This window comes from Cucumis sativus, chromosome 6 (genome assembly GCF_000004075.3).
Source record: "Cucumis sativus cultivar 9930 chromosome 6, Cucumber_9930_V3, whole genome shotgun sequence".
Classification (NCBI taxonomy): domain Eukaryota; kingdom Viridiplantae; phylum Streptophyta; class Magnoliopsida; order Cucurbitales; family Cucurbitaceae; genus Cucumis; species Cucumis sativus.
In genome coordinates this window covers 18,255,234-18,269,977 of record NC_026660.2, presented here as the reverse complement: position 1 = coordinate 18,269,977, position 14,744 = coordinate 18,255,234, and the positions used below count along the sequence as shown (strand labels likewise).

The 14,744-nt window shown below is 35.5% G+C and overlaps 4 protein-coding genes and 1 long non-coding RNA gene across 7 annotated transcripts; 3 read left to right on the top strand and 2 right to left on the bottom strand.

The window, feature by feature from the left end:
- On the top strand, positions 1 to 3,234 carry LOC101206939 (probable arabinosyltransferase ARAD1). Its single transcript, XM_004144150.3, has 4 exons — positions 1 to 474; positions 1,401 to 1,697; positions 1,818 to 1,913; positions 2,382 to 3,234. Exons 1-4 carry the CDS (start codon positions 1 to 3, stop codon positions 2,802 to 2,804), a joined length of 1,290 nt encoding a protein of 429 aa, XP_004144198.1. The 3' UTR covers positions 2,805 to 3,234.
- Positions 2,988 to 6,314, bottom strand: LOC116404587. The gene is made up of 3 exons (XR_004217509.1): positions 6,204 to 6,314; positions 4,545 to 4,713; positions 2,988 to 3,124 (listed from the first exon to the last, which is right to left on the bottom strand). It is a non-coding gene; the product is annotated as an uncharacterized LOC116404587 (long non-coding RNA).
- LOC101207179 (65-kDa microtubule-associated protein 8) lies at positions 5,546 to 9,778 on the top strand. 3 transcript variants are annotated; one of them, XM_011659085.2, is made up of 11 exons: positions 5,549 to 6,042; positions 6,120 to 6,323; positions 6,494 to 6,751; positions 6,891 to 7,103; positions 7,412 to 7,567; positions 7,646 to 7,805; positions 7,902 to 8,053; positions 8,139 to 8,226; positions 8,421 to 8,494; positions 8,815 to 8,889; positions 9,140 to 9,778. In XM_011659085.2, exons 1-11 carry the CDS (start codon positions 5,959 to 5,961, stop codon positions 9,464 to 9,466), a joined length of 1,791 nt encoding a protein of 596 aa, XP_011657387.1. In that variant the 5' UTR covers positions 5,549 to 5,958; the 3' UTR covers positions 9,467 to 9,778. The 3 variants fall into 3 exon arrangements, 2 of the variants coding, with proteins under 2 accessions (XP_011657387.1, XP_011657388.1); XM_011659086.2 differs by having other exon boundaries at positions 5,552 to 6,042; positions 9,143 to 9,778; XR_004217507.1 differs by lacking the exon at positions 9,140 to 9,778 and having other exon boundaries at positions 5,546 to 6,042; positions 8,139 to 8,334; positions 8,815 to 8,879.
- Positions 9,769 to 10,468, bottom strand: LOC101207423 (DNA polymerase epsilon subunit C). The gene has a single exon (XM_004144152.3). The coding sequence runs from the start codon at positions 10,387 to 10,389 to the stop codon at positions 9,970 to 9,972; it is 420 nt and encodes a 139-aa protein (XP_004144200.1). The 5' UTR covers positions 10,390 to 10,468; the 3' UTR covers positions 9,769 to 9,969.
- Positions 10,469 to 11,646: 1,178 nt separating this feature from the next.
- LOC101207670 (transcription and mRNA export factor ENY2) lies at positions 11,647 to 14,489 on the top strand. The gene is made up of 5 exons (XM_011659084.2): positions 11,647 to 11,806; positions 11,950 to 12,037; positions 12,106 to 12,200; positions 12,521 to 12,597; positions 14,027 to 14,489. Coding segments are annotated over exons 1-5 (336 nt in total). The 5' UTR covers positions 11,647 to 11,804; the 3' UTR covers positions 14,101 to 14,489.
- Positions 14,490 to 14,744: the final 255 nt, after the last annotated feature.

Below are 14,744 nucleotides of genomic sequence, written 5' to 3'. Positions count from 1 at the left end.
ATGTATTCTAAAGCTATCTTCTTCCTCATTTTCTCTGTCATCTTATTCATTTCTTGCTCAGTCCTCGTCGGAACCGTCGACATCAGATCCTACTTCTTCCCTCTTCTTCAGTCTCAGCCAATTTCCCCCTTCCCTTGTACCACTGACCCTCCTCTCAGAGTCTACATGTATGACCTTCCTCGTCGTTTCAATGTCGGCATACTTAATCGCCGGAACTTGGACCAGACTCCTGTCACCGCCTCCACTTGGCCTCCCTGGCCTAGAAACTCGGGATTGAAGCGACAGCATAGCGTGGAGTACTGGATGATGGGTTCGCTTTTACACGAAGCTACTGGCGATGGCAGAGATGCGGTTAGAGTTATGGATCCGGAGAATGCCGATGCCTTTTTTGTGCCGTTTTTCTCTTCCTTGAGTTTTAATTCACATGGACGTAATATGACCGATCCGGCTACGGAGGTGGATCACCAATTGCAGGTACCTTGGCAGTTGATTATACAGTTTTAAGTTTGTAGTTCTTCTTGAATTCTGTAATTTCATATTGGCTTCTTGTTTAGACCTTGGCTATGTTCTCTATCTGACTCCATATCCTTGGGTTTTGGAGGGATTTTCCGTGCGGGATTCTATTATGATCCTCGAATTCAGCGAATGCTTTTAGCCTATAGTCTCAAGTAGGTTTTAAATTGATATTCCTACGTTTAGATGATTCTTTTGCAATTCTTGGACCGGGGTTTTTTTTCCCATCAACAGTTCTTGGATTGTGATGATTTTCAATTCATTCATTTAGCGCTTTGGTTGACTGTTTGATGGTGAGTAAAGTGGATGTAAAGAGGGGAAAGTAATATCGTATGCTTATAATTGAATTTGAACCGGCTAAGCAATCTTAGACTGAGTGAAATGCAGATCCAGGGAAAGACATGTTAGTTTAATGTAAATCTTGTGGTTGCAATTGCGACTCTTTGCCACATTCCTTCTTGTTATTAATCTATTGCAGTAGCCGAATTGTGGTAGTTGACTTGTAATGAACTTATGGATCTACAAATCCACTATTTAGGAAAATTATTCATCTGATCATGATATCTTACTATATTTTGGTTCACTCCATCTGTTGGTAAATGAAGATTAGGCTCCATCCATTGTTATTCTGCCAAAGAATTATGCGTTTGAGTACTTACTCTTATCTTAAATTTATAAATATGGCTTGACTTTTATTTGTATTCTTCTGATTGTCAGCATCTAATTTGTCTTAGTATTAGAGTTCTTTTATTTGAAATTTTATTTTCTCAGTTTTGAAAGTATTGAAGAGAAGTTATATGAAATTTTCTTTGTTGTGTGATTTAGATCAAGTGAACTGTGCTTCACTCAATTGATAGGCTTTGATCATTTGACTAATGTTTCCTCAGATTGATCTCATGAAATTCTTGAGCGAATCCAAGTACTGGCAGAGATCTAAAGGCAGAGACCATGTCATTCCTATGACACATCCTAATGCTTTCAGATTTCTCCGAAACCAGGTGAATGCCTCAATTCAAATTGTCGTGGATTTTGGTCGGTATCCAAAAACCATGTCAAATTTGGGCAAAGATGTGGTAGCACCATATGTGCACGTTGTGAGTTCTTTCATTGATGACAACCCTCCAGACCCATTTGAGTCTCGCCCAACACTTCTCTTCTTTCAGGGAAAGACATTCAGAAAAGATGTAAGTTGACTAAAGTTTCATGACTGATTCAATTCTAAAATCTGGATTCTTTTTCAGGGAAGTAGAAGAACTTTGTTGACGTGGAATTGTTTATAACTGAATGTTATTAACATGATTCAGGATGGCATTATTCGTGTCAAATTAGCAAAGATATTAGATGGTTATGACGATGTTCACTATGAACGAAGTGCTGCAACAGAGAAAAGCATAAAGACGGTACGATTTATATGCAGTTAGCTTATTGCTAAATAGTTTCTATTTGACCATTTTATTGGGAAAACTTTGTGCATTTTACTCTGCTGCTTTGAATTTAGTAAGCTATACCATAGACCTTGACCAGAACAAAGCAAACATCAAAACTTATTTCTTAATTTGTTTTGTTTTATATTTTTGTTTATGTTTTGAATAAAAATCCCATAATCCTCCTGTCATCTAAAAGTAATGCATCTACTCATGAAAACTTACAAGCTGATTTCTCCTTGGGGTAGTTTTGGATGGTAAGAAAAAATATTAGGGGTACAAGAAACGAGATAATTAATATGCATATATTAGTTTAACTTCTTAAATTTCTGTTACAAAAAGTTCAAAGGACAAAAGTTTATTTTCATATAGATACAGCTTTTTAAGGTTAATGGAAAAAAATCCAGTTTATCTCATTCTTTTATCTTCTTCTGGTAACTCCAGTCTTCTCAAGGGATGCGATCGTCAAAGTTCTGTCTGCATCCTGCCGGAGACACTCCATCATCTTGCCGGCTATTTGATGCTATTGTAAGCCACTGTGTTCCCGTTATCGTAAGTGATCAAATAGAGCTGCCATACGAGGATGAAATCGACTACAGTCAATTCACATTGTTTTTTTCCTTCGAAGAGGCACTGCAACCTGGTTACATGGTTGAGAAACTCAGGGAATTTCCTAAAGAGAGATGGATTGAAATGTGGAAGCAACTAAAGGAAATCTCCCGTCACTATGAATTTCAGTACCCTCCAAAGAAAGAAGATGCTGTCAACATGTTATGGAGACAGGTGAAGCACAAGCTTCCTGCAGTTAAACTCGCCGTTCACCGTAGCAGACGGTTGAAAGTCCCGGACTGGTGGCAGAGAAGATGAACACTGGAGTTGTATTTTTTTATCTAGTCCAGCATCTCTAAACTCTCACTTCCCCTAACCAATTCATATTGCACTTCTGGTCTTGTGCCGATTCCAATAATCTTCCGCCATCTCAAAGCCTGGTTTGATACCAAATTAGGTACCACTTTCTACTCACGGTTCCAATAGTTGATATTCCGTTGTTGTAATTTCACAATCACTTGAGTTCTCTAATTGTGGAGGCTTTGTACAGACATGTTGAGAATTTTTGAGGATTTTGTTTCTTGGGCTGCCTGTTTGTAATAGGAATTCTTTGTAATTTCATTGCTTGGATCATGTTACTGTCATAAGATCCAAAAGGGGTTATAGATAATTGTATTCTTGGAGTTATACAAAGTGAATTGGAATCTCGTGCTTAGACAGAATGTTGGCATCATTATGTTATTTTTTTCCTTCTAATCTTCATTTGCATTTTAATTGTTCCTCGTATCGACAACACGTGTCCTAATTCTAATTGTTGTTAGAATTGTTTTGTAGTATTTCACCTCCAAAGTTAAACGTAATTTTGAAATTTGTTCGATTTTAAGCTTATACTTTTAATTGTCTAGTTTTAATTCATTGAATTTTATTAAATCCTAACTCTAATCATTCAAAGTTAATTTATACATGTAAAAAGGTTTTTAAAATGGAACGGAAAAAAAGCTAAATAACTAAATTTTGAATAATTGAAAGGAACAATAATTATCAAAATCATACAATTGAAAGTACCAAAAAAACTGTGTTAGAGATGTTTTGCAGTTACTTTTTTTAAAAAATTATTATCAATAATTAAGTTTGAAGGAGTTTGAAACTTTTATTATAATAATACATATAAAACAACTAACATGTGAGATGTAAAATAACTGATGTAAGCGTTAACCATTTTATCAGTTCAAATAACAGTATTTAGGGAAAGATAAAACAAAAAATGGAAAGCCAAAGTTTTGGTATTTGTTGCAGTAATTCCAACGTTCAAATCAGATGGTTGACAAACAACCAAAAACAAAAGTTAATATATGTTTTCGTCATTTTTAATTGGTAAGTTTCTCGAATATAGTAAAATTGAGACACAGTGACCACTTAAAATATCATGAGTTCATTCTATAATGATCATTTATCTATCTATATTTTCTCTTAGTTAACTTGACACCCTTCTGTTGAGAGTAAGCAAATTCAGATATTAACGGATATCGAAAAAGAAAAAAGAGTTAGAAAGATGGCAGTGAAGGATACCGTATAATTTAGTTTATATATAATATGCCCATAAAGTTATTAAGATAATTATTTATTTATTCATAAAAGAGAGTAATGTGCAATTTATGTATATATTAACAATATTTGATTTTTTTATTTATTTTGTAATTATTGCCTAAACCTATTCTATTTATTATGCCATATTCCCACTCTTCAGCTTAATTAGGTTATGCTCATACATATTAATAAAATAGTACTTAAATAACTATTAATATCACTAATAGAATTAACAATACAAAATTTGAAGTCACTTAAATAATATAGTTTATGAATACTAATTTGTTAGATAAAATTATTTTATCATCTTTGTTAAATATTTTCAAAAGTTTTTTTTTGTAAGGGTAAAATAGAAAATTTAAATAGAATAAGGATGAAAAAGGAAAGAAAGTTGAAAAAAATAAGAATGATGAAAAATAAATATAATAGCGTAGATAATAGTTTGAACCGTTGGAGGAAACAATAGAATACCTATTGAAGAAGCAACATCTTATTAGGGGCTAACTCGTTGGTTTAGAGTTGTCTTCGAAGCTCTTGAAGCTGTGAAGTCACCAACGCCAATGTCTTTATCAATTTATTGAGTCCTTCACACTCTTCGTATCCCTAACCTTTTTCCACTTCTTCTTCCACAAGATTAACTCTAATAAGAAACAAAGAGAATTTTCTTTTTTATTATAAAAAAAAAAAAGGTAGATTATAAGATGTGGACAAAACAAAGCTACCATTAGAAAATTGGGGAAAGTAAAATCTTGTTTTAGCAGCAAACAAATTTCCATATAATATAAGTTGGAATATAACCAACAACATTTGTCTCACTAAAGATATCCTGTACTTGCATGTCTTAAGACAATGCTTTTACTTTTGAGCCTAAAAATTTGTTGAGAACATAACTTCAATTCAAAAGAAAAATATAGAAACAAACGTCCTTCCTAGGGTAATCATTTCTTTCTTCTTTTTTTTAATCAAAATTAAGTTTATCTCATTTCTAGTTTTTACATTGATTTGCATACAAGTGTTGTGTTTGAATGCTTAATTAAATTCTAAAAACATCGTTTTAGTTTTCAAATAAATTTGGAGGTGAAAGTAGTGTTTGTAGACTTAATTTTCAAAAACAAAAGTCAAACACAAGATAGTTACCAAATAGGATCAAAGTTATAAACCATAACGGATTGACCTAATAGTAAATAAAAGGGTATGACCTTGATGAAAGTCTAAAAGTTCTTCGCTCAATCTAAAATGGTGAGTGGCACTTATCTAAAATTTTAATATTTTATGAGTTAGGGTCTGTGTTTGTAAGATTTGATGAATTGTGGCCCGGACACGAATGGAGATCAAAAGAAGAAGAAAAACAAAACAAAGCTGTTATTTCGTTCATTGAAGGCTAATATTGTATACATAACCAAAAGGAGGGTTGCTTGAGAATCAAGTTCTGAAAAATATTAGCTCTCTTTACACTTGTATTTGTTGTTGTATTATTATTTGGGGTGGGGGGATAGGCTGTTGTAGGAGGAGGAGAGTGTAAAAAGAGATGTAGGAGTTGAGAATAAGAGAGGTCATCTTATTAATGGAGGAAGACGGGGACTCGCTGTCTTAATGGTTAATAAAATGGAAGACGAAATGATAGAGGAGGGAGAAGGGAAAAGGAAAGGAAAGGATAAAGGTGAAGAGATAAATGGTGATCCTTTGAACTAAAGCATACACGAAACGCACTATACCCACCCTCTGTCACATACACCCTACGCTTGTCGTTTAAGCAAAAACTAAAACCCACCTCTCTATCTTTCCCTTCTCTCTCTCTTTCTCCAACCAACTTTTCAGTTGATTAACACAAACTTTGAAGGCTTGAGGTTTGGGAAAATACTCCATCCAAATTTTCCAAGAAAGGATGTCTTCATTCCAAACTCCAATTGGAATGCGAAGTTCAACTATGCTTGAAACTTCATGTGGATATCTACTTCAGGAGTTGCAGGCATGGATATGGACTTTGTTTGTTCTTACACTATCTATTTATTAGTTGTATTAACTAAAGTAAACTAATGATAACAGATGATTTGGGACGAAGTGGGAGAAGATCAATTTGACAGAGAGAAGGTTCTTCTGGAATTGGAACAAGAGTGTTTAGAAGTTTACCGGAAAAAAGTTGATGGTGCAAATGTGTCTAGAGCTCGACTTCATCAGGAACTTGCAGAAGCTGAGGCTGAGTTTACCCATCTTCTGCTGTCCCTTGGAGAACGTTCTCTTCCTGGACGGGTATGCAATGATGATTATTCTCCAAACCAAACCTCTTCCATCAGTTCAAATCATTGCTTAAATTGTTAAACTATCACAATAATATCATAACATCAATCATTTTTATATGTAATTTGACGTGTCTCAAGTTCTCACCCAATTGTATGTGTTGATTGGACGTGTCTGATCAGCCAGAAAAGATGACGGGAACTTTGAAAGAGCAGCTTGATTCAATAACTCCAGCTCTGAGGGAGATGCGGCTGAGAAAAGAGGAGAGGGTGAAACAGTTCAGGTCCGTACAAGGACAAATCCTCAAAATCTCTGCAGAAATAGGGGGCCAGTCAGAGTGTGATGATTCCTCGCCTGTTGTCATTGTGAATGAGAATGATCTTTCCCTGAATAAACTTGAGGAATATCAGAATGAGTTACAGAGACTTCACAGTGAAAAGGTGCTTATTTGAGCCACATATAGTTAAGATTTTTCTATAAATGGAAACACGCATACATGACATGACACACACAACACAGGATGTTTTCAACTTCTAAGTTTGTTTGCATACCCATTCTTCTCGATTTTCTTTTTGATAGAATGAAAGGCTTCAGAGAGTGGGGAAATACATAGACACAGTCCACAAATTGTCTGCAACACTGGGGATGGATGCTTCCACGATTATCACCAAGATTCACCCAAGCCTGGACGACCCGTTTGGAAGATCAAAGAACATTAGCGACTCCATTTTAGAAAAGCTTAAATGCACTGTGGAGTCTCTTAAGGACGAAAAACAGCAACGACTTGAAAAGGTGATAAAAACTTGTACTTACCAAACGACATATTTATGCTACATCCAAAAATAGAAAAAGTTCAACTGCTAGAGCTAAATCTGATCACTACCATAATTGTATGCGAGTATGAAAAGCACAAAATTATCACAAACTTAAACACAAATGTTACTGTAGTATAAAAAAACACAAAGTCATCAAAAACTAAGTGAAACCAGCAGTCATCGTTTACCTACATCTAAACTAATGGTTTCAATCTTCAAATGCCAACTGCCCCAATACTGTAAAAGAAGACACTATTCAATAAATTGCTGCAATGTTTTCTGCAGCTTCACAATCTTGGGAAAGCATTGACAAACTTGTGGGATCTTATGGATTCACCTTATGGTGATCGCCGATTGTTTTCCCATGTAATTCGTCTATTATCAGTCTCGTCAACTGAAATATCTGAACCTGGGAGCCTTGCGGTAGATATAATCGAGCAGGTATTACCAACGTGTGGTGTAGGTAAATAAAAAATTTAATGAATTAGGTGCTAATTACGTGAGATAAAATATTTCAAGGCTGAGGCTGAAGTCAGACGGCTTGATCAACTAAAAGCAAGCAAGATGAAAGAGCTGTTTATCAAGAAACAGAAGGATCTGGAAGATATATGTAACAAATCGCACATGGAGATACCTTCAAGATCGGAAATGGAAAAAATAATAAATCTTATTAATTCTGGTACAGTGTGTAATGGCATCAATGTATAGTAATTTTCATCGCTCAATCAGAATAATCTATAGTAATCCTGAAACTGACTTCTGTGTACTGCAAAAGGGGAAATTGACCATGCTAATCTCCTCGCAAGCATGGATGAACAGATATTCAGAGCAAAAGAAGAAGCATATAGCCGGAAGACTATAATGGAGAAAGTTGAGAAATGGATGTTAGCATGTGATGAAGAGCGCTGGTTGGAAGAATATAGTATGGTTGGTAACTTTCCTCTAAGCTAGAAAAGAGAATTACTTGATGCAATCTTAAACATAAATATTGACTATAAATATGAGCTTTCAGGATCAAAGTCGATACTCAGTCAGCAGAGGCGCTCACAAGAATCTCAGGCGTGCAGAACGAGCAAGAATAGCAGTCAACAAAATTCCAGGTAATATCAGCAATAATTTCCATGAACTGCAAGGAAGGCTTTAAAGATGGGTTGTCTTAAATTGTCCAGACCATCTTTCAGTACAATATCTTTCCAGGCCAAAGAGATGTGAGCTTCTAGAAATTTGAACATATAACTAGGATTTTAAAATGACTTCACTATCTCTCTCCTCTTGAAAATGGCGTAAACTGCAGCATTGGTGGAATTGCTTCTGGAAAAGACTAAGAATTGGGAGGCAGAAAGAAGCAAAGTGTTCTTGTATGATGAGGTAAGCTATATAGGTATTTGTTATCAGAGAAAATGATTCTAAATATTATAAATGATCTTCTAGAAACATCTAAAAGGGTCAGATATTCAAGGTAGAGAAAGAAAATTAAAAGCTGGGATAAACCAATTGAAGTACCTTCTTAGGCAATTTCAAATGAAACAGACTTTGGTAGATATACAAGATTACCAAAACTTAAGCATGTAGAGCATCCATGTCTTGTCCCTAAAATTAAGACTTAGTAGTTTTTCTTTGTTTCTCCCACCTTGCCAAGAATACAAAGTTATCTGTTAATTATGGAAAAACATGTGTCCTATTTTCAGGTGCCTTTGCTAGCAATGTTGGAGGAATACAATGCCATGAGACAGGAAAAGGAGGAGGAGAAGAGGAGACTAAGGGTAAGTTCAATGTTTCCCTGCAGCATACTTTTAAATATGAATCTTTAGAACTAAAGGATACAGTTGTAAAACCTTTAGAATAGATCTACTCAAGTAAGGTCACAGACTTCTAAATATGAATCTCAACATGGTGAAAGCGGATCTCTTCTTTCCCCGATACCCACACCACAAAATTTTATCTACTCTTCTGCAAAACTATTTACCAATTTTCTGTAGGTGGTTTGGTTTTAAATGATGGTTTTTTCTCTAGCAGGAGAAGAAAAAGGTGCAAACACAGGTCATAATCCAGCCAGATAACTTCTATGGACCAAGGCCAAGCACCAGCAGTCGGCGTCTTTCAAATGCTAGTATTAATGGGGGTTATAGCAATGCCATAGCTTCGAATAGAAGGATTTCTCTTGGAATCCAACAATTGGAATCAAACATCATAAATTCAGCAACTCAAGGCATTTCTATTATGAAGGAAGGGAGAAAATCACCTGGACAAACTATAGCTCTTCGACACAACCTTGTTTCTCATGTCAGAGATGAAACAGCTTCGGTGGTATCCACATTTTCTGGCCCAATATCTCCTTAGTTCACTGCATAACTTCAAGTTCAAATGCCATTCAAAATGATAATCCCACAGAATAAAGTTTGAGGGAATCATTCAAGCCTGCGAATAAGCTTATGTCTTATTGGAAAATAGAGAAGATACTCGAGTAATTATTCCGTCTTTAACTTCCTTTTTCATTTCAATTATTTTTCCTGTACAAACCTCGATTTAGGTCCACAAAATAATGCTTATACACAGAGAGTGAAAGTCAACCACAACCACCCCTCGTTTTGATTGTCCACATTGTATCAAACTTCATCTCAACTGCATCAATTCAGTGTTCATAGTTTTGAATGTTGTTCTTATGCGAAATTAAGATGAAAATTTGTTGAAATGAACAAGATAGTATAAGTCATGTAATGTTCAGTAACAAACAATTTTATCCTCTAATGGTCAAATATGGAGTTGCTAACTCGAGACAAAAAACGCCAAAAAGTAAGCCATAAAGTGTGCTTGTAAGCTTTTGCCTGTTGAAGATTGGGCGCCTATGACTCGGTCTCCGCCGACTTTGTCTTAGTTGACCGACGAAAGAAATCATCGATTCGACGCGTTCCTTCAGGAGCCACTTTATCAACAACAGCGCGAGTGCGATTCTCGTCCTTCGCCGGCGCATCCGACGGCTGAGACGGAAGAGGAAGCGAATCGAGAAGAAAATCACTGATCGAGCGATGCCTTTTGACGGCCATTCGAATGTGTTCAAGCTTCACGGTCTTCCGTTTCTTCTCAGCGGCGGATTCTGCAGATTTTTCAGCTAGAAGCTTAAGGAAGAGTTCGGTGGCGCATGAAACTAGAAACAAGGCTTCTGAATTCACTTTGCCAATGTCCTTGTCGAGCTTCATTATCTTCTTCACTCGTCCCGTCGGAAATTCCGGTCGGATAGCCTCGCCGAACTCCTCTTCCTCCATATCCGGAACCTGAATGAACCGATGACTGAGAAATGGCTTTCGATCTGAGCAGATTATTCTGATTGAACGATGAAATTTTGGGGATTTGTAATGGCGGGAAGAGGAGGATGGAAAATTTATATGACGAAAATAGCCCTGACGTACTACTTTATCGCTCAGGCAATATGAGTAGGTCTTCTTTAATTGTTATGGGGGCTCTTTGGACATTTCCTTGTCCTTTCGAGGGGTTTTCCCGCCATGATATAAAAAGTTTTTGTTCATTCTTTAAAGAAAAAAACAAATATATCAATTTCATAATGTTTTTATACCTCACAATATAACCTAAGAAAAGTTGGAAAATACTCTTTTAGTGCCTCAAATTTTATGTTTATAAATTTAATATTGTTTGCTTATGATCTTATGTTAAATAAAATTAACTAAATTTTCAGCTACTCGTGCAACATGACTTATTCTTATATGTCTAACTAATATTTATTTGAGGACGATGGTTAGTAACCTGTTGGGTTTGTCCCGCTGGATTCCATTCTAATGGTACTACCATAGATGTTGACATCAATGCATCATCTCTTGTCATTTAATCATACATGAATGCTCAAAGAAGAAAACAAGAAGTTCCATAAAATGCGGTTGTTGTAATTATGCGACTAGTCATAGTTACGTAAATTTTACTATAACCTAACACTTAAATATTTTAGCTATCGTTTTTAAACATTCCTTAACTGTAGTAAGAATGAGACCGAGCAATCAACATGAGAGAAAAAAAATAATGTTAATTGTTATTTAGTTGAACATGCCTGAGCATAGTTAATTATTAACTGTACATGAAATATTTATCTTGGCGATGAAAGTTAGACAAGAAAAAGACTCTATCACTCGTATATTTCATGAAATCAACTTCAAGAGATCACCACTAACATGATACATAGACATAGATATGCAAGGTTTTTTTTTTTTTAATCATGAAGCTTGGATCCAACTACTATATCATTTAAAAACGTTTGTACAAATTTTAAAATATTACCATAAAATAAATAGAGAGCAAATTAAAAAACAATACTAAAGTAGGTTATTTTTAAATACAACGTCCTATGGTCTCTACTAAGTGTTCTCATTGAAAACAAATTCACTACATAAGATTTAATCACTATTTTGATCATTTTAAAAAAACACTATTTTGTTCATCTTTAAAAAAACACTATTTTGTTAATGTATTTAAATCTTATTTCATTTTAGTTTAAGTATTTTCATTTTCTTTAAGGCAGTAGAAAAAAATAATATAAATAGATAATAATAAAATCTGCCGCTTCTCGTCGTCTCCAGTCAGCTGTTCCTCGCGGTGTAGTTGGACGCGCTGTGTCGCCGTGAAAGTGAATATTTGTCAAGAACAATCTCTAACCATAATATTTGATAATTGAATGTAAGTCTCTCCTCAGTCAGATTTCTGGTCGTCTTTCATCAGATCATCACTTTACCAAATTGAAATTTTCGCATCGATGGGGCTAATTCTTGAAGCTTCAATCCGTGGCTATAATTGCCATGCCCTAATTTCTGCTGCGACAGGAGGGCTTCTATTAATCGGCCTCCGACGCCTGAACCGGAGGATGATCGAGAACACCAACCCACTTTTCAAGAATCAATCAACATCAAGGTCTGCAGTTTATTCGGTTCGTTTGTCTTTTTTTCTTTATGATTTTGATTGGATTTCTTCCTGGACAGCTGATTGAAAGTGGTGAGAAAGAGCGGCTGAAAGAGCTCTTGAGAGAGAGGCTCATTGAATGCGGCTGGAAAGATGAGATGAAAGCACTTTGCAGGTTCCGCTCTCCTCTGTATTCATTAAATTCATGTATCGATTTAGTGTTTCTGTTGTTTTTCTACAAATGTTTGATCATTTCCTGTACCGTATTAGTCACTAATTAACGAGTAATTGCTGAAAGAAAAACGCTAGAGGGCGTGGCTTGATGTGTAAAGGTTGCATTGAAATTAATTCAAACGGAACATTAGAACTGATGCAGTTCTAGTTTTGTCTATGGGTCTTTCATTAACAGTCCTGGAAGTGGAGATTTGCTACATGATCCTATCAATTCTTTCATTCCAAGGCTAAGACTTTTGAATCTCTCTGTTGTTTCTCTAGGGCATATGTAAGGAAGAAAGGAAGGAACAATGTCAGTGTTGATGACCTTGTGCAGGTCATTACTCCAAAAGGCAGAGGTTCGTTCTCACTTTCCATTTTAGAAGTGGTTGCTATTGGTTGCACTTATCATAAACTTCTGATACGTTATCATTTGACTGCTTTTGCTGCTGAAAGGATCCTTGATATGCTACACCCTCTAACAATTGTTACATATGATGCAAGAAAACTTCACGTTTATGTATCCTAGAAAGGCTTATAGTTTACGTACTTTTATGACACAAGATGAGGTGCAACCAACTCTATCTGTATACAAACCCAATTATATTCTGTCCTGCATTTGTAAGCCTGTGAGATTCATGTGCTCACCACATTCCTCACAGTTATTATCCTGTATGCTTAAGTATGGTGATTTGGAGTAATCAAATTAGAGGACCCACGTGCCAATGTATGAGAGATTATCGGGGGATTTAATATAGGTCTAGGGGGCTCAAGCCTCCCTCAACATTGTGTTCTTTATGTATATACATAACTGTAACTATACCAATACCATATTTAACCCAGTGATAAAAATGTCATCCAGCCCCTCTAGACCCCAGTTCAAACCCCACTGCTTGCATTTTTTTTCAGATTATTTTTACCGAATTACGAAGCCCCCATAAAAAAAATTTGGATCCACAGCTGTATGAGTTCATAGCTATCAACCCAATATAAAAAGTCAATAACATTTGAAGAATTCCTTTACATCAAATCAAATTATAAGGAGTCAAATCGGATGTTATGACTCAGAGAATGATTGATAATTAGAAAATATATTGAGTAAAATTTTTTGCCCAAAACAATAGAACCGATGAGTTATGCTTGCTTGATAGAAAGTAGTCATGAACTATTCAAAGCTCATGCAAATTTCATTTCTTATAAATTGTTAAGGTGAATTCTTGTTATATATGTAGTGTGTATTCGTATGTGTGTCATTGTTGAGGAATATTCTGAATACGAGTCAGTAAGAACTTGGAAAAAACTCACTTTTACTCCTGGCGAAGTTTGATTTTCACACTCTTCCAAAGCACCAAGCTTAACACAATGGAGAAAGAATTGAAGTCATCAAGGGGTTTTCATTGGTTCTCATGAGGGACACCCTCAAAAATTTAAACTTGCATCCATTATGTTACAAAGGATAATGTGTTTTTAAACTGCACCTAAAGAATCAAGCACAAGAGGAGACTTTCCATAGCCATTTACCAATTAAACGTTCATAGTCCATTATGTTCCGGTCGATTTATGTGTTGTTCACGTTTAAAATTTTTTCTTATGAAGGTGAATTGCTCGCCACGATAAAATGTACTTGCCATGACATTAACTTTTCTTGTCCTTTTTCTGTACTCCGACTCTAGAGTTGTTTTGATGACTTGCATATCTAGTCATAATCTTATCTCATTCAACCATTCAACTGTGCTTCTGGTTATAGCCAAACTCGTTGCTGACTTTAGTTCAAATGATGTCGTGTAGCCTCAGTTCCAGATTCAGTGAAAGCCGAGCTGCTGCAGCGCATCCGATCTTTCCTTGGATCAACAGCCATCTAACATACACAAGATGACTGCAAGCTGCAGAAAAGTATCAACTTCATATCCTTACCAAACCCGCTAAAACCAATTAATCTATACCTTATATAATGAATTTGTTGGACTTATCAAATTTTATCGATTCTGTTGGAGAATCCAAGTCAAGTTCCGTTTTCAGGTTACGAAGGATGTAGCATTGTGTAAGCTCGTAGTCAACAACAACCGGGTTTGTGAGTGTTTTTGTTGTAGAATATGCATGTAAAAAGCTAGCTGTATGAGCTTTATAAAATACTCTCTAACTCTCATGATAACAAGTCTGTTTTTACTGAAAATTTGGTCAATTGTAACTCTTGATTGGGTCTACTTTGATGGTATATTATATATCTTGGATCTGTTCCATTCTTACTTTATTTACTATATATTGGGCGTGGGAATCAAACCTCTGACTTTGAGATTGACGTTGCTTATGTTGCGCTAACATCATTTTCATCATTTGCCAAGCAGTTCAATAAGCACAGGGTTATATTACACAAGATGATGTTCGCAGGGAGTTGAAAAGGTTAGGGGTTGTTTGGTAATATTCTCAATTTTGTTTGTGTTATTCGTAGAGAGTTGTGAATGTGTTTGGCAAACAATTTCTGTTTTTTAGTTTTTCGATCTAAATA